This window comes from Sminthopsis crassicaudata, chromosome 4 (genome assembly GCF_048593235.1).
Source record: "Sminthopsis crassicaudata isolate SCR6 chromosome 4, ASM4859323v1, whole genome shotgun sequence".
Classification (NCBI taxonomy): Eukaryota; Metazoa; Chordata; class Mammalia; order Dasyuromorphia; family Dasyuridae; genus Sminthopsis; species Sminthopsis crassicaudata.
In genome coordinates, this window is record NC_133620.1 from 455,143,095 (window position 1) to 455,170,079 (window position 26,985).

The 26,985-nt window shown below is 46.7% G+C and overlaps 2 protein-coding genes across 5 annotated transcripts in view; one reads left to right on the forward strand and one right to left on the reverse strand.

The window, feature by feature from the left end:
• The window catches only part of SMYD4 (SET and MYND domain containing 4), a 24,446-nt gene extending 10,683 nt beyond the window's left edge, over positions 1-13,763 (reverse strand). Inside the window, exons 1-5 of one of the 4 annotated variants that reach the window (XM_074263863.1) lie at positions 13,611-13,763; positions 8,375-8,517; positions 7,193-7,337; positions 5,090-5,179; positions 1,510-2,677 (exon numbers count right to left, since the gene is read on the reverse strand). In XM_074263863.1, the coding sequence (XP_074119964.1) occupies positions 1,510-2,677; positions 5,090-5,179; positions 7,193-7,337; positions 8,375-8,505 (1,534 nt within the window). In that variant the 5' untranslated portion in view covers positions 8,506-8,517; positions 13,611-13,763. Of the gene's footprint in view, positions 1-1,509; positions 2,678-3,217; positions 4,673-5,089; positions 5,180-7,192; positions 7,338-8,374; positions 8,531-13,610 lie in introns of those variants that run through there. The other 3 variants (XM_074263861.1, XM_074263862.1, XM_074263864.1) reach the window with 3 other exon arrangements.
• Positions 13,764-13,839: 76 nt separating this feature from the next.
• The window catches only part of RPA1 (replication protein A1), a 55,984-nt gene continuing 42,838 nt past the window's right edge, over positions 13,840-26,985 (forward strand). The window contains exons 1-5 of the mRNA XM_074263866.1: positions 13,840-14,065; positions 19,713-19,763; positions 20,205-20,283; positions 21,041-21,149; positions 24,949-25,037. Coding sequence (XP_074119967.1) covers positions 14,033-14,065; positions 19,713-19,763; positions 20,205-20,283; positions 21,041-21,149; positions 24,949-25,037 — 361 coding nt within the window. The 5' untranslated portion in view covers positions 13,840-14,032. The remainder of the gene's footprint in view (positions 14,066-19,712; positions 19,764-20,204; positions 20,284-21,040; positions 21,150-24,948; positions 25,038-26,985) is intronic.

Here is a 26,985-nt window from a genome sequence, read left to right on the forward strand (position 1 = left end):
GCCCACTGCACCGGGCCCTCCTGGAGCCATGCAAGGGGCCTCCGAGACAGCCGCCCACTCTGCGGGGTCTGAGCCCGCTGGCCTTCCGACGCTCGGCGGAGACGCGCGCTTCGGCCCAAGCTCTCTCCCCTGAGTGTTAGAGAGAGGTTTCTTCAAAAATTTCAAGAACAGGACTTCGGCAAATAGCACAACAAATGCCTCCTAGGTTCTCTGTCAGTCTCTCTCTTATTTAACACTTTAATCCTCCTTCTGTGTTACTAATGACACAGCTGCTAATGAAATTCAATGAGAACACTAAATTGGGAGGTGTTGGAGCCCCAGTGAAATAATAAAAAGGGATAAAACCAAGATTAGAAATACGGACAGATTAAAACCAAATTAGATTTAATTAGAAAATGCAAGTGAATATACCCAAGGAAAAAAAAAAGCAAGCTCCGAAAGTTACTCAGTGGCCGTTGCTTGGAGAACAGGAATGAAGCAGGGAGGCGAAGCCCTGAGAACAGACCAAGGGGCAGTGCCAGTGGGCAGTATCAGCGGGCACCCCCGCACGAAAAAGCCATGGCCACAGAGGGCTTCAGTTCTGGTTGCTCTCCCACTGGGAGGGAAAGTGAAGCCTCTTGTGAGACACCTCCCACAGGTGCCACCAAAAGCCCATTCTGCTGTATAAAGACCATTTTACAGATGAGGAAACTAAGGCTGACAGAGGAAGGCCAGTAGGCTCAGGGCCACATACCTTGATAGCACTTCATCCTAGACCTTCCTGGATCAGGTCCAGTGTCTACCTACTGAACCACATGGTCTCCTCCCCAATTCCCCTGGACATTTACCTTCTAAAGTGCTGTATTATTGCATCACTTTATGTAGACCCCCAGGTCCCCCCAAGGGTTTCTCCAAACTCCCTAATTTCCTTTAAGACTCGGCTCCAGGGCCAGCTTGAAGCCCTTCTCTGCCCACGCTGGGCTGGCTACACTGGCGAGGAGTGTGGAGGGCAGGGCCATCTCACTTCTTTGGCACAAAGTGAGCCCAGCACAGAGCAGGTGCTTAAGCAATTCTTGCTGACTGACTGAGCTCCCTATGAGGGAGGTGGGAAGGAAAGACGTTCTCGCACTTTTATAGAAGGGAGAAAGGCACTGTGCTAAAGGTGCAGTCAGCAGAATGAAGACGGTCTAGAACTGGGTCAGTACTTACTGAATGCTTCCCCCCCTTCTCTCTTCCCTTCCATGCACTCTCCTTCCTTCCTTCCTCTCCTCTCTCCCATCCTCCTTTTCTTCTCCCCTCCCTCCATTTCTCTTTTCTTCTCCTCTCCCTTTCTTCCACTTTCCTTTCTTTCCTCATTCTCTTCTTCTTTCCTCCCTTCTTCCCTTCCCTGCCCTGAACTCTTCCAGGATGTTTGGCTAACTCTCCTGGATGCTCTTTTAAGTTGACTTTCTTGTCAATCCTTCCATTATAAAGACCAAGATGGGACCCCCCGCCCCCGGACCACCCCACCGGTCCCGTTTACACCCTTACCCGCCTCCTGGAGGGCAGTCACTCCCTGGGCATTGCAGTGCAGCTGGAGCACGTGCCTCAGCATGGCCTCTGCCCAGACGCTGGGCTCCGGGGTCCGCTCTGTGGCTAAGGCTGCCTCCTGCGCAGAGGGCCCCTGGGCCTGGGGAGGCCAGTCGTCATCGTCTCCCAGCTTCCTGCACAAGGCCAAGATGCTGAGACCACACAAGAACTTGTGCTCCGGGCTGTGCTTCTCGGTGTGGGGCAAGAGGTGGAAGACAGTGTAGTAAGAGCTTTGGTAACTGCCATCCCTGTCGCACCCAGGAATTGGTGCCCCAGACGCCCCCCCACGTGGGTTGCTTTCCGCCGGGTCGGCCCAAGTGTTCAGCTTCTGTCCGGGGGGCTGCTCATCAGGTACAGAAGCAGCTTCAGAACTTACTGTTCCCTGAACCGTCTTTACAAGGTTGCTGACAGCCTGGAGTCCGGCCAGGAGGACTGTCCTCAGAGCCACATGGCAAAAGACCCCTAGGGTGAGGAGTGTCCCCCCAAGGGGACACTCCATCCGGTGATAGTGCTCCCAGGCCAGCTGCTGACACTGCTCACTGCAGTACTTGGCATAGCTGCATCCCTGGCAAGGAACTGTAGCCACAATGGGCTTCAAACACCGGTGACAGTGGCGGTCTCCAGGGGCAACTCGGCCATCTTGCTGGACTTCCGGACCACACCGTAGCCCCACTGTCTCTCCAGGGTTGAGGACACTCACAAAAGCCTCCTCTTTCACCAGGAGTTCACCTGGAAGGACATCCTCAGTGGCGATCAGATAGCGTCCTCTGGAAGGGTCACTGCACAAGCTCACGGACAGCGACGCCCCGGGAATCCGTTCATTCTTGGCCCTCGGACCGACCTCCTCGGAGGCATGTGCTGCACCGAGGGGAGGAGCCTCTGTGGGGGCCTTGTCCTCCCGCACCCTTGCTTTTAGATGGCTGAGCCTCCTCTGCAGGGCTTGGAGATCAGGAGCCCCGGTGCTGGCCTGCTGGGCTGCCCCACTCTGCTCCAGGTCACGAATGGCCAGGGCCGCCTCCTGTCGCCTGCCCAGGGCCATGAGGCACTCTGCCTTGCGCAGCATCAACTTGGGTTGCAACCTTTCTGGGTACCCGTGCCTCTGTGCTCTCCCAATGTCTTCGAGACAAGTCTAAAATTAGAGAGGAAAGGGGACTGTGACTTCTGCTCTTCACAAAGGAAACTTCTGGCTCTCCCCAAATTCGAGAACCTACAAGAACACCAGGGGATCTTTCTCTGGATAAACAGATATCACATCAGATGCCTGCCTTACAACCAATAATCCTTGCAGGGGGGGGTGGGGAAGTTCACAAGGTGATTCCCACTGCATCACTGCTCTGCTCAAGAAGCTGCAGAGGCTCCCTGGGGCCTGGAGAAGAAAAACCAAGCTCCTCCCATAACAGTCTGGCTCCAATCAGAGAGACACACCAGGATGATTTCTCAGGATTCCCCCGCAGGCACTGGATATCCCAATCAGTACTATTCCCTGTACAGGACCCTCTAAAATCTGGCTCCCTCCTAAGCCCTGAAAGCTCTGCCCTCCCTTCTGGGAATCCGTCCTCCCCTCTAGGGTGATCCAAGTCTCCCCTCCCTCAGAGGCCGTTCCTCTGGCCGCACAGCCCCCCTGGGACGTGACTTGTATTGGTTCTGAATACGCTCTCTATTTGCTTACCCATGAGCAGGCCGTAGGACCCTTCCAGCAGAATGTAACCTTCCTGAGAGCAGGTACTCCCTCACTTTTGCATTTGTAGCTCTAGTTTGAGATGTGTATGTGTGTGGGGGGAACAGCAGGGGTTTAATAAATGATTGTTGGTTGATTCTCTCAACCATGAGAGTTAATTTCTGTCCAAAGTAGATTTTTTTAATAAAAAGCTACAATCCATTTGTAACAATCTTATAAGCTAATTTTTTATTTCTTAAAAATAGGCTTATTTTTTTATCTCTTTAAGCTGCTTGCTTCCTCTGTGAGCCTGGCCCTTTCCCCACAGAACCCAAGTTCGAGCCAGTTCCCATCAATGTCCAAAACCCATCATGTCACAAAGCAACTTCAGGTCATCTCCATTAGTCTGGATGATCCCCAATAATGAGTCCCCCAGGACCTGCCCATGGGTTCCTATATGGGAACTGCCCCCAGCTCAGCCAGGGACCCACTTGCCTCACAGCGGGACTCTAGTGACCAGATCTGCCATGTGCTGAGGTGGCTTCCGCACTCCCAGCTGGATGCTGTACAGATGACCAGAGCCATAGCAAACACATGGGATTAGAGACGTAGAAGTAGAAAGGACACTGGTGGTCACCCAAGGGTCCTCCTCTTCCTCATTTTAAAGAGGAATCCACCTAGACCCGGAGAGGGGGGTTGGCCGGCTAGGTCATAGTCCCTTCAATCCTGGGACATCGGCTCCTTGGCTGGAGACCCTCCATTCTGGCGCAGGCACTCGCCCTGGCTGCCTCTTCCACCTACTGTCCTTCCTGCTGTCTTTAAGCCCTGACTAAAATCCCACCTCCTCCAGGAAGCCCGGAGCTTGTTTTGCATAGATCTGTTTGCATGCTGCCTTCCCCATCAGAATGTGAGTGAGGGCAGCCACTGGATTTTGCCTTTTTGTACCCTCAGCGCTGAGCCCAGTGCCTGGCCCATGGCAGGTCTTAATAATTGCTTATTGACAGAATGAATGATGGACAAGTCAACCCTGGGTCCCCTCCATGGCTCCATAGCAGACACTTTAGAGAAGCTCAGGAGGCACCGGGGGCTTCATAAGCTGGTCTGCATACGGTGCTCCCCTCACAGCGATCCTAGCACTGGAGCAGGCCGGGTGTCAGCCCATTTCCAAGGAGTAAGAGAGAAGACCCGACTTGGCCCCGGGCCCCTGGCTGCAGGCAATCTCTGAGTCACGGCCTCCCGTGTTCCCTTGCAGCAGCCCCTCCTCCCAGGCCCGACCACGCCGTGCCGCCACTCGGATGGCCATGTTTGATTTTGTCTAGGCCTGGTCCCACGGGGACCCAAGACTAAAAGAGAGCTGCTTCCCTTTGATGGGAAGTACTTGTTTGATGAAGGAATTGAGGAAATCTCAGACAAAGAAAGGCAGAGAGATCAGAGTCTCCGAAGCTACAACCAAACCTCAAGAGTCTCACAAAGGTTCAAGCCTCTTTTTTCTTTTCAGGCCAGGAAGAGGGGTGGGCAGAGCTGAGCTGGGGGCTTTGAAAGCAGAACTTCCAGGCCCCCCACCTCCAAGGACCACCTACAAGGAAAGGTGAGAAGAACATCTCCTGCCTCCAGCCCAAGGGGCCACTTACCCTCCCAGAGGAATCCTGCACCCCCTGGGTTCCACACCAGCCCCTCTCCTAACACCCCATAAGACATTACAGCTGCTTTCTTGCTGGAAACAGCGGAGCCCACTTGGAGAGACATCTCTTCCCCCCCATTCCATTGCTTTATGGCTTTCCTAGTACTCATGGGCTTTGGGGAGGGGGGCAGAGTTTACTGACATTGCCTTGACTCCTGGGTAAGCCCTTCTCTGCTCATGACCCCGGGCATCCTGGTACTCACCTCATACTGAGCCAGATGGAAGAAGGCCGCAGAGCGATTGGCAAAACACAGTGACATTTCCTGAGTATTGGGTCTAGCGTGGGATGCTCCCTGCAAGAGGGATAAGGAGAGGCCAGTGAATGGAAAGAACTTTATCAGAGGACGAAGGCTTGTGTTCCACACCCACTCCTACTTGTCAGGGCATCCACTTGGGCACAATCTTGGCTCTTTCTGGGGTGAGCATGACGAGAGTAGCCCTGCCTAGCTGCCAGGCCAGGCTGTGGGACTGAGGGAAGAGGTTAAAAGTACAAAACTCTCTGACCTATCAGTGTCTCTACTTGGCCTGTGTCCCAAAGAATCATAAAAAAGGGAAAAGGAGCCACACGTGAAGAAATGTTTGTGGCAGCCCTTTGTGTAGTGGTGAAAAACTAGAAACTGAGTGGATACCCATCCGGGAGAATGGCTGAATAAGTTGTGGTACGTGAATGTAATGGAATATTATTGTTCTATAAGAAACTGTCAGCAGGATGGTTTCAGAGAGGCCTGGAGAGACTTGGATGAACTGATCATCAGTCATCCTTCAGGACCCCCAGGGGAATCTGGTCCATTGCAATTCTTGATCATGTCTCCACATACAAGCCCAGTGATTGGCTGGGAGGCGGCAGACAATCAGCAGTAGAGACTGCCCCACTGAGTAACGGATTCTTTTCTGGGTCTTTCGACCTCTTTACCACAACAGACAAGAGGACTCCCAAGGTAAGTCTAGCTTCCCACAAAACAACACCTTTGGGCCCCAAACTGTGAGGCTGGTGGGAGTCCATGGTGGGCGTGTCCTGAAAATAAAATTCTAAGCAAAAAAGAAAACAAGGAGATCTGTCAGCACAAACATCCACCAAGAATTCCTCGGCTTTTAGAGGGGCCGTGTGGAGTCCCTGGCACAGCGGAGCCATGGGCACCATTGCCACAAATTTGGTAGCCATGACAGCCATGGGTGGCTTACAGTGGAGTCCAGCAGACCAACGTTAGGACTGAGGCAGGGCCAGGAAGCCCAACTCCACCATCTTGGTTCCACTTCCTTCCCTGCACCGAAAAGGAAGGAGGGAACTTCTCAGGGTGCTGCTGTCCTTGGGGCCCGTTTTCCATGTTCAGTAACCTGGTCCATATCAGGCTTGCACTCAGTCCAAGAGTTCCAAAGCCAGAAGATCCTCCCTACAACCTACAACCCCCTGGACCTTATGATGAGGCGTGGCTCTCTTGTCTTGGGTGGCCTGGAGGGGTACACTGGTACCCCAGAGGCAAGAGGCATGGAAAGAGAAGTAAGCTTTTCAGGTCTGTGAAAGGGCCAGGACGTTTGTGGATGGATCTGATCGCTCCCATTCAGGAAATGTCTCCAAGTGTCTTAAGCACCTCATGGCTGTGGCTGTCTACGACCTATCTGTTCTTCAGTTAAAGGGCCTGTATAGGCCTAGCAAAGCAGAATTCTCACCAGCTCGTCCTCTTATGTGTTCCACAGGCATCCTTCAATGGCTTGCTGAGCCACAAAGGTGACCCTGGGGTCTTAAGGCTTTGCCAGTGCAGGGCAAGCTCTGGCAATCTCTGAGGAAAGTCCGGGGACATCTGTTCTTTGAGGGTCAGACTAGCTAATGAGCTCAGACAGGCTCCTTGCCAGGTGGGCCAGAGGGTGAGAAGGTCCCTCCCCAAGGCCATCGGCTGAGTCGCACCGAGTTCCATTTTGTGCTCCCACACTCAGGGCATCAAAGATCACTGAAGGGCTTCACATAAAGGTGGCCTATGATCCAGTGGGGCTGACAGACACAGTGGACAAGGCCTGGCGGGAGGCCCGGGAAGCCTGTGGCTCAGGACTACACACTGCCGCTAGGATTTAGGAACACGGGGCTTTCTTTAGGGAATGCGGGCCCCGCGGCACAAGGCTCCTTTTGTTTCCCAAGCATAGCCCAGGAAGCTCTGCCAGGCGTCCTCCTTTCTGCCCAACCTCTAATTACAGACTGAGTCTGAGGGCAGTGACAACAGTCACTGGGGCAGCCCAGGGCCCCAGAAGGCAGAGCCGCCCCCCTCCCCCGGCATGGCTGGGGCGCCTCCTGCTGGGGCGTCCCTGCCCCTCACCTTGGAGTAGAGCCTGGTGGCGGCCTGGTAAGCCTTCTTCAGGAATGCCTTGTTCCCTTCTTCCTTATACAAGAGGCAGGCGTCTGGGTCCTTCTCCACTGAGAAACCGTCAGCGAGCCTCTTTAAGAACACCTCATCTTCAGGCCTGCAAAGAGGAGAAAAGGCTCAGCCAGCGGCAGACCTGGACCTCAGAGGCCCCGGCCCAGTGCGCTCGTTTCCTGCCCCTGGGAACGGGGCCAAGTCCCCTTCCTTCCCCATCAGAAGGGCCAGTAGCACAAGGGGGGGGGGGGGGGCGTGCCAAGTGGAGGCCAGGCACGGAGGCCGGGGGAGGCTGGGCACTTTCCAGTGGACAGGCTCATGCTCACGGTTTCCTTCTACAACAATGATCATTCTTTTCGATTAGCATTAAATAGGCACTTGCTAATGCCTAGGAGCAGGAGAAGATGGCAGACTATTAGCCAACTTTCCTACATAGCTGTAAAGTACCCACACGCCCCCCAGGCCCTCAGCACCAGAATGCACACGGCTGACACGCCATGGAGGGCAGCCTCCTTCTTCCTTGATACGTATCTCCCCTGTGCTCAATGGTGCCAGTGGGCGAGCTCACCGTGCCACTCTTCGGTCCCCCTCACCGTGCGATGGCCAACTTAAACCTTGCCCTGAGAGCAGCAGGAAAGGCCTCTGGTCCCAGCTGAGCCCCGGCAGGACCGATGGCCTGGCCGAGGGCTGGCCCAGAGACAGAGTGCTGGTCACCCTTGGGTGTGGAAGGCCTCGGCACGGAGGGACTGTGCAAGGCTCAAGGGAGGGAGTCTGGCAGGGTGACTATCGCCTCTCATGGTGGTTTCTGCCTGTGACCGTGGCCAAATCCTGACGGCCCAATCAGGGTCTCGGGAGGGCTGCAGGATCACAACTGTCTTCACTCTAGTAGTGAGAAGTTGCCATCTTGGGCGGGAACAGAGTGTAAAGGGGCCTTGGGAACAAAAAGTCTGAGAAGAGCTGCCAGCTGGACTGGAGGCTCCTTCCGATCTAGAAAGGGGCAGAGCGGGCGAGCTGACCTGACAGAGGATAACCTGGGGAAGCTGAGACAAGGACACGATCTAGCTGTGGAAATGGGGTTGTGGACCATCACGTCAGAGAACCTGAGGCAGGCCTGGGGGCCGCCCCCTCTCCTCCGGGACTTACTGGAGTAGGGAGGAGCAGTGCAGAAGGACTTCTCGCAGGGCACTGGTGCCAAGCGCCGTCTGGGCAGAGGGCGGGAGCTGCCGCCACCGCCGGTGCACGTGGGCCCGCCACTCCTCCAAGGGCAGGTCCATGGTGCCGCAGACCTGCAAAGTCAGGGGAAGGGCACATCAAGCTTTGTGGTTCAGGCGCGCCTGCCTCTCCACGCTGCTCTAGCCCTTGGTGCGCCCATACCATCTACCGAGTTTTCTTGGCAAGGACCCTGGAGGGATCTGCCATTTCCTTCTCCTGTGGGTTACCTCAGATAGGGTTACCTGACTTGCCCAGGGTCACCCAAACCAGGCAGCAATTGAGGCTGGATTGGAACTCGGACCCTCCCAACTCCAGGCCCACCACTCCATCACTGAGCCATCTAGCTCACTGCTGCCCTTTTCCAACACTCCACAGACAGGGGACTTTGGCATGTGGCCCCCCTGCCCTGCTCTAGCTGTAAGGCAGTCTGGTACAAGGGAAAGCGGCTGAACCAAGGATCAGGAAGGTCCTGCCTCTGCGACTAAGTATGTGGCCAAGGACAAGTCACCCCATGGCCTGGAGCCTCCGTTTCCTCGCTGGAAGATGTACGTAGTCCTCCCTGGAGGAGCCGCCTTCATCAGGCTGTTGTTGGTCATTACCACGACCGTCCCTCCCTCAGCTCGAGGCTGAGAACCCCCCTGCTGCCACACTGTGCCAGGACACCAGACTGGGAGCCTCGGGCCAGGCTTCCTGCCCTTCCTCTTTCTTGCCCAAGGGACACAGAAGAGGTCGTTAACCACTGAGCCTCAAAGGGCTCCTGGCCAGGTCTGAGCTGTGGTGCTAAGAAAAGCCGGCAGCTCCTCAATCATTCAGCAAGCACCTACTAGGTGCCTTCCACTTGGCCCAGCTCTCACTGTCATGAGGCTTTTCCTTTTTGTTTTTGTTCTACTGCACTCAGCCACTTCCTTCTCCAGATCATTTGACATGTGAGGAAACTGAGGCACACTGGGTGACGTGACCTGCCCAGGGTCTCACAGCCAGTAGGGTCAGAGGCTGGGTTTGAGCTTTGTCTTCCCGACTTCAGGCCCTACGCCCTGTCCACTGAGCCAAGCTGGTTATTTTTCCTTTTATCACATCTAACTCTGTAACCCTGCAACTCAAGACTGCTCAATTCTGTTTCCTATATTGTAACGTGCCCTCCTGGCAGTTACAATTACTAGTCTGCCCTAGGCTCAACAGAGTACCTTTGACCACTGACCTTTGCAGTGTCAACTCTACCCGGCTCGCCTCCTCCGAGGCCTTCAAAGGTCTGTCAATGATCTCTTGAATAGTAGTTTAATAACCGGTAGCATGCTCTAGAACAGCCACTTGTAATCTTAAAAGCCTTTATTATACCTACTCACATAATGCCCTGACTTGTTGGTTCCCTAGTGAACACCTGGTTAGAAGACCCACGTGTTCTCTACCAAACTCCTTACCTCTCGGCTATCCATCCGCTTGGCTTGGCTCAGCTACCCCAGGTTAGGGAGCCAGGTTAAAGAGAGCGACTACTGTCTGCAGTGGGCTTATAAAGGGCCTGTGAGGTCACACACACAACCAACCAGCGAGAGAGTCGTCACCCATTACGAAGCTATCTCAGTATGGCCAGGATCCCACCCACAGGGCAGTCCTATATCCACAGAGAATACTTCCGGGCCACTCAATCTCCTGTTGCCATTTAAAGGGCCCTTACAATTCCCTTCTCTTGTTTTGCGGGAACCACATCCTTACACTATATGGCCTGGTCTCCAGGGAAACTGTTAATGGACGGGGAATCTCCCAGGGGAAGTCACCCTAAGCCTGCATGCTCCCTCATATCTGCCTCCTTAAAGACATAGCTCAGGGACTACTTCCTACTTGAAGCATTTTCTGACTGAGACAAGGGCTAGGCCTTGTTTCCGAAACTACTTTGTATTTATTTTTTATGCATATGTATTCATTAATTCGTATTGTGCTATGTATCTATTTAGGTGTTCTTGTCTCCCATTGGATTGTAAAGTCACTGTGAGAAGGGATTATTTTATTTAGTCAATCAACTAACATGTTTAGATTAGTCTGATTAGTTTGAAGAAGGAACCCTGTGACGTGATCCCATTATTCAAATCTATATTGCATATTTCTACTGGGTTGGAACCTGTGACCATATTTAACACAATTATAACCCCAAACAGACCATGTGGAATACACATGACCATTTCATAGGTTCATTATTCACATAAATCAGGACCTAGCTCTATTCAGTGCCTACTATGTGCCACGTACTATGCTAAGTGTAAAGAAAGGCAAAAAAGTTAGTTCCTGCCCCATAAGCTCACAATCTAACCCCAAAAAACTGTACAAACAAGATATCAACAGGATCAATTAGAGATTATTGAACAGAGGGCAAATACTAGCATTAAGGGGTGTGTGTATGGGAAAGCTTTTTGCCGGTGAGTCATTAGGGGTACCAGGTGCAAGGGTGGATGCCGACTTGGCCTTGGGGAAAGGAAAATTTTCCCAACAATCAGAGCTATAAAAGAGGACCGGCTGCCTTCAAGAATACGAGGTTCTCTCTCGATGGATGGCTTCAGTCAAAGGCTGAATTGCTGCCCATCAGGTTTGCTCTAGAGCAGGTTCCTGACTCAGGTCTGTGAATATTTAAAAAAATGTCTGGATAGCTGCTCTGCAGTACAACTGATTTCCTTCATAATCCCATGTGCTTTATTTATAAAAAGTGAAGCCCTCTGGCTAAAAAGTTCAAGTGTAGGACATACTAGTTGTTCACTGGGGTCTTTTCCCCAAAATTGAGGCCAAATGAGTTAGGTTTAGAGAGGTTCATCATCAGGATGGCAAAAGCAAGATGAATATTTCAGATGTAACAATTTTCACAGATTATTAAGTCACTAAGGGAGTGCAATCTCCATAATGGAGAATAACCACGTGGATGAAGTCATAATCCGTGAACAACTAAAGTATTCTAGTGTAGAACTCTGGTTTTTTCCAGTTGCTCGGTTCTAATACTACCTGTTCTACTAAGCAGCTAAGTGAGGAAATCAGCGATCCTGGCCCATGGATTCTTGAAATCCCTAAATCCACAATCAGTCCACCTCTAAGCCAGATGGCTCCGGCCTCCTTTCCCGGGAGACCCCCCCCCCCCATTCTATCCCCTTTCATAGCTGTCCTGAGACTACTATGCATTCCCTCATCTCTGCCTCTTATAATCCCTCAGTTCCCTCAAGATTCGGCCCATGGGCCTCCACCTAGATGGCATCTCTCCCCCAATATCTTGCATTTACTTTGCATGTTCAAAATCCCTAATTACTGCATCAAATGTGAGCTCATGATGACATTTCTCCCCCAAAGCACTTAGATAAGTAAAGTTGCTTATTCCATAGAAACAAGGATTTTCTTCTGTTTTTTCTCTAAGTGGGTCTGCCTGCCCCTTACTCCAGTGAATGTGAGCTAGTGATGACATCTCTCTCAAAATAGCCTGCATTTACTTCCCATGGATTTAGATAAGCAATGATTGCTCACTCCATAGAATATAAGTTCATGATGACATTTCTCCCCAATTACCCTGCATTTACTTCACATGTTCTTAGATAATAAATGCTCACTCCACAGAATTTTTCTCCTGTTGTCATGCTTGCGGATCTGCCGGCCCCAGGCCTCTCCCCATTTTGATCCTCCCATCAGACACTAAAGGATCTTGTGAAAACCCTAATCTGATCAATATCTCCCCCTACCCAGGAAATTCTACCGGCTTCCTATTACCTCCAGGCACAAATACAAAATGCTGGCATTCTAAACCCTTCCTAATCAGCTGCCTCCCGTGTCCCAGTCTTTCCCTGATGCAGGGACTCCAGCTGCTCCAGCTCCTGCTTTGCCGCTGGCTCTCCCTCCTCTGCTCCTGACCTCCCTGCCTGCCTTTATTTTTTATTTATTTTTTACTATTTCCCTTTTTATTAGTGACTTTGTTTAGTTTTACCAATTATCTTCTCCTTAACTTTAATTTTCTCCTGAATCATGTTGGGAGAGAAAAATTAGAGCAAAAGAGAAAAACCAAGGGAGACTAATTTATTTATTTTCTGAGGCTGGGGTTAAGTGACTTGCCCAGGGTCACTCAGCTAGGAAGTGTTAAGTGTCTGAGACCAGATTTCAACTCGGGTCCTCCTGAACTCAAGGCTGGCGCTCTATCCATTGTGCCACCTAGCTGCCCCCATCATGGGAGATTTAAAAAAAAAAAAAAAAAAGAACTGACCCTAGCATGTGCTGGTTTACCTGCAGTCTCCTTAGTTCTTTCTCTGGACGCAGCTGGCGTTTTCTGTCCAAAATCTACTGGGGCTGCTTTGGCTCACCCCGGCTTCCTTTAAGTCTGAACTGAAACCCTCCCTGCTCTGTAGGTTATTTCCTATTTATCTCACAGCTTGTTTGCTCACAGTTTCTCCCATTAGACTGCAAGCTCCTTGAGGGCAGGAATTTCTTTGGCCTTTTTTTTGTTTCCCAGGCACTTAGCACAGGGCCTAGGAAACAGTAGGTGTTTAATAAATGCTTTTTCCCTAATTTATTGATTGTTCACTTTTTCAGTCTTTTTAAATTTTGAGTTCCAGATTCTCTCCCTCCTTCCCTCCCCCACCTCCCCCACTCAGCGAGGTTGTCAATCATGCATGTGAAACCTCGAGAAACACGGTTCCCTGTCAATCATATCACAAAATAAATAAAAATAAGGATGTTATTTAGTAAATGGTGGTTATTTCCAGTACCTCGAAGCGTGTCTGGCTCTTACTTTACCAGATGCTTGTGGAACCACTGCCCGAGCGGGCGCAAGGCTGCCCCCGAGATTTCAGTTAATTTCTCCGGATGTGAGTATTGTTATGTTGTTATTAAGGACCTTTAAGGTCAGAATCACACCCACGGGCTCCCTGGATTCTAGAAGGGGAAGGGGGCGGGGCTCTGGGGCTGGAGTCCGGAAGCCGGAGCCTGCCTCAGTTTCCCCATCTGTAAAATGGGGATCAAGCTGCACCCCCCCCCCCCCCCCCCCGCTTCCTAGGGTTGTGTGGCTTTAACGCGCGTAGGCCCCACAGGCACACAGTAGGTGCCCAATAAATGCTTCCTCCCGTTTATAGCCGGGGACAGAGAAACTGGCGAACAGGAGGCCCCAGGCCGGGCCCAACAGCGACCTGGCGGTTCTGCCCCGGCCCGCTCTCACCTGGACCGCACGGCTCGCAAGGCGCGCGGCCTGGCACACTTCCGGGCCGGCCTCCCAGTCGCGCGTGGCTCCTCCTCCGCGTGGGCCAGGCTCCGCCGGGTAGAGCCCCGCGCCGGCCCGCGCTCCCGCCCCCGTACGCTCAGCTCAGGGATAGACGCCGGTGGGCGGGGCCTCACATCCTCCCCGCGCTCGAGGAAACTTGGCCAATGGGCTACCGGAGTGGCGCTTTGAGCCCGCCTCCCACGCCGCCCGCGTCCGGAGCGCGAGAGCGACGCGCGTCACGGCCGGCCCGGGCCAATCAGGTTTGAGCGCGCGGGAGAGACCCCCCCCCCCTTCTACCCCAGGACTCCACGGACCCCGCTGGAACCCCCAGGAACCGAGAGAGCTACCGGATCCCGGACGGGCCAGGACAACGGACAGCCATGAGCGGACGCCTGAGCGAAGGGGCCATCGGGGTGAGGGGGGCGCAGAGGGCGCGGGGCCGGCTGCGGGGGGAGGGCCGCGGCTCTGTTGGCGGGAGCCGGAGAGGCGCCGGCTGGGGGAAGCGGGGGCGCTCCAGGGGGTGGGGGTGGAGTCAGTGTTGTGGGGACTAAAAGATGGGCCTGTGTTGGGGACCGGGGAACCTAGTGACTTGGGGGTGGGGGAGGGGTGTTTTGAGCCATGGGGAGCCCTGTTCGGAGGGTTCTGGGGGGCGGTGTTTGGGGGGCCTGGGAGAGTTGGAAGCGACTTCCGACGTCTCCCCTGTAAGGCCTGAACCAGAATCTCACCTCTCAGCAAGTGGTGGTTGGAAGACCCCCAGTAAGGGGGAGCCCCGCGTCCCAGCTCCCCTTGTCCCAGGTACTCCCTCCAGCTGCGGCTCCCGCCTGACCTCAGGGGCCAGGCCTTGCTGGTTACAACCCCCCCCACAGTGTGCCCTTCCTGGGTGGGGGGGTGTCCCGGGGATGTGTCTGGGATAACGCCGAGCTTGTCCCCCTTGCTCAGAAACCTCCACATGCGCCCCTGCACCGGGGCCCTTTGGGTCAGGGGCCGACTTTTTGCCTTCTTATTCTCAGCATCATTAAGCACCGGGCCTGCCGCACCGTTAGTCTGTGATAAACGCTTGTTGATGAGTCTCTGCCACTGGGGTGCTTTCTTCTGGGTAAAGGCCCGGCTAAAATGTGACTTCAAACTCGCTGGCCAGATAATATGTAACCCGTGCAGGACGGTGTGGGCTTGTTACCGTGCAGGACGGTGTGGGCCTGTTACCGTGCAGGACAGTGTGGGCCTGTTACCGTGCAGGACAGCGTGGGACTTTTTACCGTGCAGGACGGTGTGGGCCTGTTACCGTGCAGGACGATGTGGGACTTTTTACCGCGCAGGACAGTGTGGGCCTGTTACTCCCCCGGCTCCTCCCGGCCCAGCCTGTTTTGTAACTTTCATATCCCATCATTGATACAGATCGAGCTTACATTCAGAGCAATTAACTTTTTTTCAGAGGCCCCGCTGTACCCACCTTGTGCTGGTCAAGTTGGTCTTTTTATACTCAACTGTGAGACTTCATTTATCCCTGTTCAATTGCCTCCTATTTGATTCAGCAGAATATTTATCTCTTCCTTCCCAGCTTTATGCAGCTGTAGGTTGGATGAGCATTTGATGTGATTGGTAAAAAAGTTCACAGTCCAAAAGGCACATCTCTGGGCACTCCACTGGACTGCCTGATGTTGAGCTTTTTTTTTTTTTTTTCCTTCTCAAGGTCATTTATTATTATTATTATTTATTATAGCTTCTTATTTACCAGATATATGCATGGGTAATTTTTCAGGACATTGAGCTTTAATGGGCCCATCGATTCAACTTATTTTGTATGAGAATCTGTAGTCTGCATTTCTCCACATTTTCTACAAGAGCTTAATAAACTTGTCAAACGTTTTAGGGAAAAGAAGGTTTTTCAAAAGAACTTGTTCTTGATGAAGACCTTCTGTCTTTTCACCATCATTTCTTCCTTTTCTGACTCTTCATTAATCATGGTTAGTGATTTTCATGGATTACAGAGCTAGAAGGGGTCTTTGTAGACCATGTCTAGATATCCTACGCTTTCTCTGCTCTCCCACAGTCCACAGTATGTTATATCCTAGACCATTCAGCTTCTTATGACTTGCCCAGGGTCACACAGCTAGGAAGTGTTAAGTGTCTGCGGCCAGATTTGAACTCAGGTCCTCCTAATGTCAGGGCCACTGCACCACCTGTTTTTTGTCACGATTTGGATCCCCTCAAATTTGGAGATATTTTTTGTGACCTCCTCATCTCCCAAGGGTTTGATTCTTTCTATTCTGTTACTTCCAGATCTCTCCTCAGTCTCTCCTGATCTCTAGTTTCACATCACCAGTTGCCTGCTAGTCAATTTGGCTGGATGTGGAATAGACAACTGAAACCCAGTGTGTCCAAAGGAGGACTTGTTTTTCCCCTCAAATCCATCCTTCTGAACTTCCCTATGTCTTTTTTAAGTTTGAGGGGCAGGGAGATTGGGGTTCTCTTGTTTACGCTGAAAGTGTAGGGACTGTTGTGAACCTTATCTCACTTGGATCAGCATAAGAGCATTGACCTCCATATCTCACTTGGGCTGGTTTGCCCATTCTTAGGTAATCTGGTGGCTCCCCCTTGTGAGGCTCCTGAGGCTACCCATATTATTGCAGATGCCCCATCATAACGTCCTGGAAGTCCCAGCTAGTAGGGCTTATAGGCATGCTTCACCTTTCGTGGCCTCTTTTTTTTTTTTTTTTTTTTTTTAAAGGCACCACCTGTCTTAGTCACTCAGTTTTGTAACTGGGGTATCCTTCAGAACTTCTCATCACATGTTCAGTAAGTTGCTTAATTTTCTTGTTTTTATCTCCATAACATTTCTTTCTTTTTTTAGCATCCAAATGCTTTTAATATTTTAATTTTTCCCCAGTTACATTTAAAACGATTTTTTTTTATAACTCTAAGTTCCAGATTCTCTCTCTTATCCTCAACCCGAACCCCCATTAAGAAAGCATATGGGAAGTTATGTAAAACATTTCCATAAAAGTCATGTTGTGAAAGAAAACATAGATCTCCCCTCTTGAAAAAAAAAACCCTCAAGAAAAATAAAGTGAAAAAAGAGAGTGTGCTTCAATTTCTATTCAGACAATCAGTTCTTTCTTTGGGGATGGATAGGATTTTTCATATTAAGTCCTTTAGAGTAGTTGTGGATCATTGTAGTGCTGAGAATAGCTAAGTCATTCACAGCTGCATCATTCTAGAACATTGCTGTTATTTTGTACACAGTGCTTTTCACTTTGCTTGATTTCATGGAGGACTTTCCAGGTATTTCTGAGAGTATCCTGTTTATCATTTCCCACAAAACAATAATATTCCATCATAGTCACACACCATGATTTATTCCCCAACTGATGGTCATACCCTCAGTTTCCAGTTTTTTGCCCTGAAAGAATAGCTGCTATAAATATTTTTGTACATGTAGGTCCTTAGTGGTATTGTGTATTTATAGCCCTTTGGGCATAGTTCATATCTTTTGACCATTTACCAATTGGGGCATGGCATGGCTCCATAGCAGCTTTCAAATAGGACTTCGCTCCCACAGCTCCCAGACCTCATCACCTCCTGATTGTAGTCGAGGAATCATCCTGAGCCCCTCATCATCTCAGCCCTACTCTTCTCCCTGTATCCAAGCTGTTGCTAAGGCCTGCCGACTTTACCTCTGCAGCAACTATTGAATATACTTTCTCTTCTCTGACCCAGTCACCACCCTCAAAGGGCCCTCATCACCTCACACCTGGACTTCTGGTGGGTCTGCCTTCTCACGTTTTTCCCCCAATCCTCCATTCATTCCCTGAAGTGATTTTCCTAAGGCAGAGGTATGATTATGTCACTCTTCTCCTCCCCCATATAGTAAACTGCAGTGACTTCCAATAACATGCAGGATCAAATACAAAATGTTTGGCATTCAGAGCGCCCCCCTCCACACACACACACCTTTCCAAACTTTTCACAAATTACTCCCTGCGGTGTATCCTATGAACCAATGACTCTGACTTCCTCTTCATCTCCTGACTACTGGTATTTTCTAGCTGTCCTGGTTCCTGGAGTGGTCTCCCTAAGCTATTCTGACTACTCTCTTCTCTGGCCTCCTAAAGTCCCAAATAATATCCTATTTTCTACAGAAAACCTTCCCTGACCTTTAAATTCCTTTCTTCTTAATTATTTCCTATTTATGCCATATATGGCTAACTTTGTATAGATTTGTTTACGTTTCCCCCATTAGATTGTAGGTTCTTTAAAGGGAGGGGTTATCTTTTTTCTTTTTGTATCCCCCTGTGCTTGGCACAATGCTGGCACATAGTAGGTGCTTAATAAATATTTGATGATTGATTGGATTGTTGTAATAGCTTCCTGATTGGTCTTCCTGCCTCAAGTCTTTTCCCTCCACTTCACCAGAGTGATTTTGTTTAAAATGTGCCGGTCTCTGGGCTTCCTAATACCTCTAGGATCAAATATAATCTTTTTGGTGTTTGAAGTCTTTTACAACCTGGCCCTACATTTTTGGGCTTATGACATGATTCTCTTTTATGAATTCTGGTCTTACCCTCTGCTTTCTTGTTTTTGCCCTTTAGAATCTCTAATTTTCTTTGAGGCTCAGCTCAAGCACCACTCACATGGAGCTTTCTCCCCTTCTTGAGCTGCTGGTCTTGTCCCCCAAGTTGTTTTGTATGTGGCTGTGTATATTAATGTTGTCTCTTCCAGTTGGAATAAGTCCTTTTCCTTTTAAGAACAGAACTTTTTGGAGTCATACCTAGTAGTGGGGGGACAGTGACTTTTCATAATTATCTTTGTATCCCCAACTTCCAGCACAGTGTCTAGAGAATTGTAGTTGCTTAATAAGTGCTTGTATTTTATTGGTTATATTTTTAAAATTATATATTGCTACTCTGTTCCCTTTCTGTAAACAATAGTTTTTAAATAAGGAACATCCTTCCAGAGGCATAGTCAAATAATGGTTGACTTGCTATCAAGTCTGTGATGCCTGCAAGGTCAAATTCACCCTTTTGCTTTATTGTTACCCATATGTTGTGCATTTGTTTTTGTTGTCTCAGGTCACGAATTTTAAAATGTTCTTGGTTTCTTTCTAGGATTTTGATCCTGAGGGGTGAGAGTTATTGATGGTGGTGGGGGTATTTGTATAGTACAGAAATAAAGGGTAGTAATTGTGTGTAATTGCTGGCACTTAAAGGTGGAAATCTTTTGCCTAAGGAGAGGGTCGGAAAGAAGTTAGGACTCTGTATATGTGTTGGTAGAGGAGGTGTTTGGAGCCGTGGAAAAGAGGAAATAAAAATCGATAGGGAGATTGAGGGAAACACTGATGGGGAGGGTTGGGAAATGACTATAGTAGGATTGGCTGACCATTGGGCATACAGGTGGAGATGGCTTGCACTACTGTGTTCTAAAGTAAAGAAGAAATGATTCATCACTTTAACATGAGATTCACATGGAATTCTCTTGGCTGTTCTAGTCAATTTGAAATGTAAATACGCCTATATTTCATCCTCACCATCTGTCCAGTTCCAACCTTGATTGTCAGTCAGAAGCACTTAGCCATGATTTTGAGCCAAAAGATGCAGATCACAGTCTGTAGGCCAGAGCTCCTATGATAGCAAAAGAGATTCTGCATGTAGCTAGCCACTGTGTCATGGAATACTAATAATCTGTTTTAAAAGTTAGGGATCACATAAAGCTACATTGTTAATAGTGCTATTGTCTTTTGAATATGAAGAGCTACTTTTTGTGATGTATGTGTATGCTTTGCATGTTTGAGAAAGAATACATCTTGTCCTGCTTGAACTTAAATTGAGCCAAGTGTGGTGATCTGGGATTGTATGGGGGAGGAGAGAAGGGGCATTGTTCAAGGTGACAAGATCCAAGTTGATTTTAAACAAGAAGCTTTTCTAAGGATTGAGTGTCCTCTTCCCTTTTAACCAGCTCTTCCTAAGGTCTCTGAGACCTAAACTATTACTAGGTTTTATGTTTGTGCAGAAAAAATTTCACATCAGTTCAGTTATAACTAAAATTAACATTGTCTCTTTTCAGCTCATAATGCAACAAGGAGATACTACTATAAAACCCATACTCCAAGTCATTGTAAGTATCCAAGTACACCACATCATCTTTCTAATTTATAAGTGCAAGTGAAATTAGTGCTACATTTGTATAAGATGTTTGTGGGAAAGTGGAAGGAGCAGGTGGGAGGCAGCTTTGGTGAGAGGTGATGATTAACTTTGGCTCGAGGTGTTAACCAGAGGCTTTCCCTTCCCTACTGGCAGCAAGTCCTCAGGAAACACTTGCTTATTGATTTATTTGTGCATTGGGTTTGATTTAGGGGAAGGGAAGGAACAAAGATCTTGGGGAGTGAAGGAAAAATGCTTCAATCCAGTTTCTTTTCACTCACTTTTCCAGGGGAGTGGTCTTAACATTTTTGTCTCATGTTGTGCTAATGTCAGATTTATTCTCCTGCCATTGTGTTGGGGTGTTGCAGGAGAGTCCATAAGAAAGCAGGCTAATAACTCAAGTTTTCTATCCTAGAACATCCGGCCGATTGCTACAGGAAATTCTCCACCCCGTTATCGAATGCTCATGAGTGATGGATTGAATACTGTATCCTGTGAGTACAGTGTATAGAATTAAGAATTTGGTTCTGTTGGAAGTGATAGAAATACTCCCACCACCTTGAAATCCAACATTTTATGACATTCAAGAGCCTTATTTTAAGGCATAGATGGAGTTGGCAATATAATTCCGACAGAATTGCAGCTGGCAGAGCATTTTAACAATAGAACAGTCCAAGTGGAAAGCTGCCACTTGGCTTAATTAATTTTCTCTAACTGGCTCTATATGTTTTCTGTGTGATTAATTTCCCTGAGGATGATATTGACTTTAAGTGAATGTGATGGGTTAGTTGTCCTATACCTGCTTCTCTTGAATTTTATTTCTATGTTGGGAGCTTAAAAAGGGAGATAGACTTTGGGGAATTTGTTGCTAGAGTTAGCAAACACATGTTCTGCATGTGAGAGACTCCTAAGGATGTTTTGTTTTTTTTTCTGTATTTGGTCATGAACTAGAATGGTTCTAAAAGGTGAATTTGGGCACATTGAGATAAAGGTGTATAGAAATGTTGTGATGCATTTTTTGCTAACAGCAAATGACTTGTCATCATCTTGTGGAGGAGAGAAATTGGGGCAGGGAATCTGCATATCACAGATTTGCCTTAATTTCAGAGAACATCTGTTTTTATTATGTGCTCACTGTTACACTCATATAGGACTTTTACCCCAACTTGATCAGTATTCATGTTCTTTGGATTGAAGTGTCAGGAGGCCAACTCGACATGTTGTGGAGATTAAATCTCTCTTACTTTTCAGCTTTCATGTTGGCAACACAGCTGAATGTACTGGTGGAGGAAGAGCGTTTGTCAAGCAACTGCATTTGCCAGGTTAACCGGTACATTGTTAATACCCTGAAATTTGGAAGGTATGTGTTTTTTTTCCTTTCCTGTTTCATTGAGTGGGGATGTTAATTTGTTAAAACGAGCACATAAATCAAGCTCTAGGTCTATAAAATGGACAGCTCTTAGGAAGCAGGAATTGAGGCCTTATTAATTAGTAGTAATAGGCCTGGTTCAGACCTCAAACATACTGGTTACTCAATATCACTAATTAAAGTATATCTCAACTTTTTTTTTTCTAATGTCTTTTTGGTGGCAGAGGGAAGGATCCTTTATTACTTTGACTTCCTTTTATATATGCTTATTTCTCATTGGATATTTTAGATTAAAGGCCTAGTCTTTTATGAAGTAGGGCCCCAATGTAAAGACACATTTCAAGTACTTAATCTAGTATTACCTATCAGACTCCTCCTCTGATGACATTGTTAGATGTTATAGTAGAGAATCCTTTTGTGTATGGTTGGACTGGAAAGCTACTTTCTTCTCTCAAATTCTGTGATTTCCCTCTCTTTCCCCTCCCCCCCCATTTAAATATATATTTTTTGTATTTTATTTCTACTTGTGTTCAGAAAATCATAGATAAAGATCTAGAAGGCACCTCAGTGATCATCCTGTGCCTTCTTCAAAGGCTACAAGTACCTTGTACCTACCTCTCTTGTTTTAGGATGAGGCACCTGAGAACCATTGAGGTTAAATGATTTACCAAAGTCACATGGGGTCAACTTGAATCCTGGCTCTATGCCTGTAATAAACTTCCTGTACCATGTTGGTCCATCCATAACACACACACACACCCTAGAATGTAAGGAAATGTTTAGTTTTTGTCTTTGTATTCCCAGTGCCAGTATTCCAACATATTAGATGCTACTTAAATGTTTGAATTGAATAGTAAATGGTGTTTTATCTTAAATAAATGAGGCCCACATTTAGTTATATTTAGCATCTTAATAAATAATCTGAGCTTCTGAGCACATCTTTCATGGGAATTAAAAGAATGTACTTAAATGATACTTTGTAATATTTCAGAATCCAAATAGCCCATATTACTAAAAACTTATTTCTGAATAAGGCCTGTCTGTGACTGCTCATTTTTACTTTAACTTGAGAGAAAAGCAAATTTTTAGGTATAAAAATAACTTTTGCTGCCTGTAATTTTTTGTGGTTTTCACCTCTTGTTAACTGTGTCTATACAACTTGTCTTCCATGACATTGTAGGCCTATGTCTTTGAAGTGATTTGTAACCATGGTACAGTGCTGCCTTTTGATTCAGTCTGCCCCATAAATTCAACAGAACAGGCATCTTTAGTCTAATTTTACAGACTTGAGCAGAAAGGGGAGAGTACTTGTTAAAGTTTGAGGGAAAGTCCAGGACTCAGAACCAGTGATTCTTTTTCTTAGATGGCCACTTTTCCATGCTGTCATCTGATGTCCAAGTGACTGAAGGAAACATTCTTCCCATGAGCCCTAGATCCCCCAAACTTATAGTTTCATTCAGTTGACTTTTAAGTCCTAGCTGGGGATCAGGAGCTCACATTGTACTAGGATTCAGGTTGGAGGCTCTTTCTGGTTGTGGCCTTGACCCTTTGACTTTGGTGAATCACAGCTTCTCTTCCACCTGAAAAGGAAAGGGAGGGGGAACATGAGTTCTAATTTCTCCAAGGTCTGTAATTCTTTACTTTTAATTCACAATTATTAGTGAACTTTTCTTGGGAGGAGGAAGAGAAGGAATGCTTGGTCCTGTGTGTTCTTTGGTGGGGAGCTCTTTCCTAACACCTCTTTGGCATCTCATTGATGGCTTCCAGTTGGAGATGAGCGTCTAGAGCCTACAGACAGATAACTAGTATATACCAGATACAGGGCTTGGGGAGCCTTTCTCCTCCATTCCAGGCTGCATCTCTCAGTTCTGTGTTTCCCCAATAAAAATAGACTAACTAGATAAAGACCTGCTGAAAGGCATTGAAACAAAGTCTAAAAACCTTGTGGGATTTGGGAAGAGATTAGTGATAGCTGTGATTAGTTATCAACTTGGATTTCATACCTACTCACTTGTATTTTAGGTGATAAAATCCTGAAAATAGGATACCAAATTGAGGCAAACTGAAAAAAGATCTCTACTGGTTATTTTGAGAAATGTTGAGTTCCTTATCTTTTACTCCTCCCTCCCTCCCTCTCAGGCAATTGGGGTTAAGTGACTTGCCCAGGGTTACACAGCTGTCTGAGTGTCTGAGACCAGATTTGAACTCAGGTCCTCCTGACTTCAGGGCTGGTCCTCTATATATACTACTTTGCCACCTAACTGCCCCTCACTTATTTCTTGAGAAGCAAAGGTCCAATGAATTGACTGATCCTTTCACTTTTGAAAAAAATGTCAGCCCTCTAACCTAGCAACATCGGTAAACATGCTAGAATATATTTCTAAAAGTGTTTTAATTATCTGAAGCTTTGGAGTGTATTTATTTTTGAGGTGCTTCCATGCCTTTTTCTGTGAGAAATTTTTAATTTCCTGTTCTAGAATGCAGTGTCATATTTTCGTTCACTGATCAAAGGTTCTTTCATATAAAATAATATCTGCAGCTTTTGGGAAGTAGATTCAGGCTTTCTTGGAGGGTCCATTGGATCTTTATCTTTTTTTATTTTACCAGTTCAAGACTTAAAAAAGGAGTTTTTTGAGAAAGGCAACTTCATATGAACTGAAAGTCAGGAGATCCGAGTTCTAATAAGGGGCCCCTCACTTGTTGGCTTTGGGATATTGAGTAAATCAGTTATCTCTGCCTCAGTTTCTTCATCTGTCAGTTGGGGATGTAATATTTGTACCATTTATTTCATGGAGTTATTGATTCAAATGCATCCTGGTCTTGCCTACTTTTATTATTTCTCTTATTGAATCTGCACAACTATTGGTGTAAGTTGAATTTTTACTGAAAATATAAATGCCACGTCAGTTAGTATACATATACTATATAATAGTAAAGTATACATATTACACAAGTACTATTGAAAATAAAATCTTTTTGTTAAAACTGTTTAACATTCTACTTCTGTAGTTGTTCTTCCCCTTTTTTCATATAAGGACCTTTTTTTTTTTTTTAACCTCAGAAAGCTTCATGGACATTACATATATATATATAATAGTAGTTATATTATTTGTAGGTATTAATTGAGAAAATAAATGATAGCATGGTTGCTGTGCATTCACCGATGAATATTATTGGTGTCTGTATACATTTGAAAAATAATGTATATAAATGTGTGAGACATTCAGTCTATGGAAAATGTGTTTATTATAATGAGTCACACTGCATGTTGTTGGTGTTAAATAAAGAACAGAATCATTCTGCTTGGGGGTGGGGAGTGTGTGTGTGTGTGTGTGTGTGTGTGTGTGTGTGTGTGTGTGTGTACACATATACCTTTTGCAATAGCTCTGGAGCTCCTGAGAAATCAATGAACCACAGGTTGGGAATTACTACTGAGAGTTTCCTTGTGTCATTTGCCCTTTGGAGAGGTGCTGTTTATGAAATAAGATACATTATTATGTTTAAGAGGTGGAAGGAAGAGTTATGTTTTAGAAGAGAGTAAATGCACCCATGGAACACGAAATATGCAGTGAAAAAATTAGGGAAATATTCAGTGTGAGAATCATTAAAATAACTTATTTCCCAAGTTATTTGGCCATTTCAGAAGTAGTTAATGCAGAGAAAGTCATTATTAGAATAGTCAATAGGGATTGCATGTTTATGAAACAGCCTGCATGATAGCTTGAGGTCTTAGGCTTGCATGTACTTTTCCTTTTACTGATTTTAACTTTATATTCTTTTGCCCTTATAGGAAGGTGGTTATATTGATGGATTTAGAAGTTTTGCAGTCTGCTGATGAAGTTGGAGGAAAGATTGGCAATCCAGTGCCCTATAATGAAGGTAGGGCATGGCTATTTGCCTAGATCAGATGATCAAATTGAATGAATGTTTAGAGTATCACCATCTTGATCCTTCTCGTTTTACTTACACATTCATGAAAAAAAGGGAGGATTCTTGGCCCTTGGTAATAATAATCTTTCTGTCATTATTTTACAATTCTAAGGAGGCTGTTACATGTTGAATTAAGAAAAGAGGGAAAATTCTATTTCATGTTGGACATGATTTAAATTCAGCTGTTTTTCTTCAAATGCCTTCTTGTCTCTAGGGATAAAAAGTGCAGATAACATAAATATGTCATGAATGACAAAATCTACAATTCTTTTTAAAGCCTAAAAAAATTAGATACCTAAGGTGTTTTTTTTTTTTTTTGTTTTTGTTTTTGGATAAGGGAAAATAATATCAGTGAGACTAATCTCATATTAAAATATCATTGTTATTTGGAAAATCAGTGCCTAGCTTATTTTACATAAATGATTGTTTTCTCCCCAGGTTCTTGACTAATGTGACAGCATATTTCTCGTGAGCTATAGTTAGTCATCTGTTGAAATTGTCTCTGTATCACTTACTGTTGCTAAGAGGCAACTGCTATCTTGCCTAGCTAAACATTCTTAGAAATTCTTCAAACTGTTATTCTAATGAAATCTTCTGCTAAATGTTAAATTTGGCCTTCAGATATTTAGTAACTCTGATAACAAGCCGACTTGACCTTTGTAGTTTTTTGGAAAGGTATATTTAATACATTAATATTTTATATTAAATAGTTCTTGATTTTGAATCTTCTGGAAATCTTATGAATACTGTTATTCTTTTTGGTTGACTTGAGAAAGGATCTGTCTTTGCACCAGAGTGATTAACTGGACTTTAAAAAATGATCATCATTTTTTGGAATGGCTGGGGACTATGTTTGGATCATGGTTGTTTCATAAGTCGAGTCATAGATTAGTGTGAGCTTCTCTTTTCATTTGTCTTCATCGTTGCTTCTTGAAAGACTTGGGAAGGCAGATGAAGATGCTGTGCCTTCAGAGACTGAGGGTTATTGATGGCCTGACAAAACTCTATTCGACTCTCTGGATCCGATGCTTCTGAGTGTCTGAGTTCTAGCTAAGAGGAGCTTACTTAGACTACCTAAATGTTGCAAAGAAATACTTTGAATCTTTTCCCTATTATGCTATGTGAGGAATCTGGGTCATTCTAGTAAGGCTTAAGAAATTAATAAAGAAGGGGGGAAAAAAGATGGCTACTTTCAGGGTTCCCAATTTGAGTTTGAAAATTGATGATACAGCCATGTAAATATGTGCAAATTATATTCAAATGCGTGGAGAGGCCTCTTAGCAATTTTATATATAGTATGAAATTGTGGCACTTGGGAAAATCCTGCTGGAAGCCAGGGCTTCTGTGTAGGGATTCTGAGAGTTAGTATGGAGGCTGGGGCATTTGAAGATGCTCAGATAGAAACTAGGGACTAGAGGGAAGAGAAACAGTGAAGACGGGACTCAAGCTAATATTAGGGACAGGGCAAATGCTACAAAAGGGTGGGATTTTATTTAATTCAAAATGAAAATGAATGTCAGGAAGACTTCATAACTTTTCCTGCAGAGCTGTACTGTTGCTTGATGTAAATTTGTTTGATATGTCATCATCAGTGTCAACATCAGCGATGGCAGTTTCTTTTTAGAATAGTTATGATGTTTTGAATGACAAAGCATTTGCTGAGTGCTTACTCCACAACAAACCGTGGGCTTAGTGCTGGGGATCCAAGTAGAAGAAAGCAAAGTCAGCCGAAAACTCTCATCTCAATGGTCCCGGGGGCAGAGTCCCCAGTTCTGGGGATCAGGGCTGCTGACCAGACCTCTGGCAGCTTGGTTTTGAGAGATCCAGTACTGGGCGGCACCAGTTGGATGCTCCCCCCAGAGGCCGGCCACATGGTTTTTTTTCTGTCATATCTGAA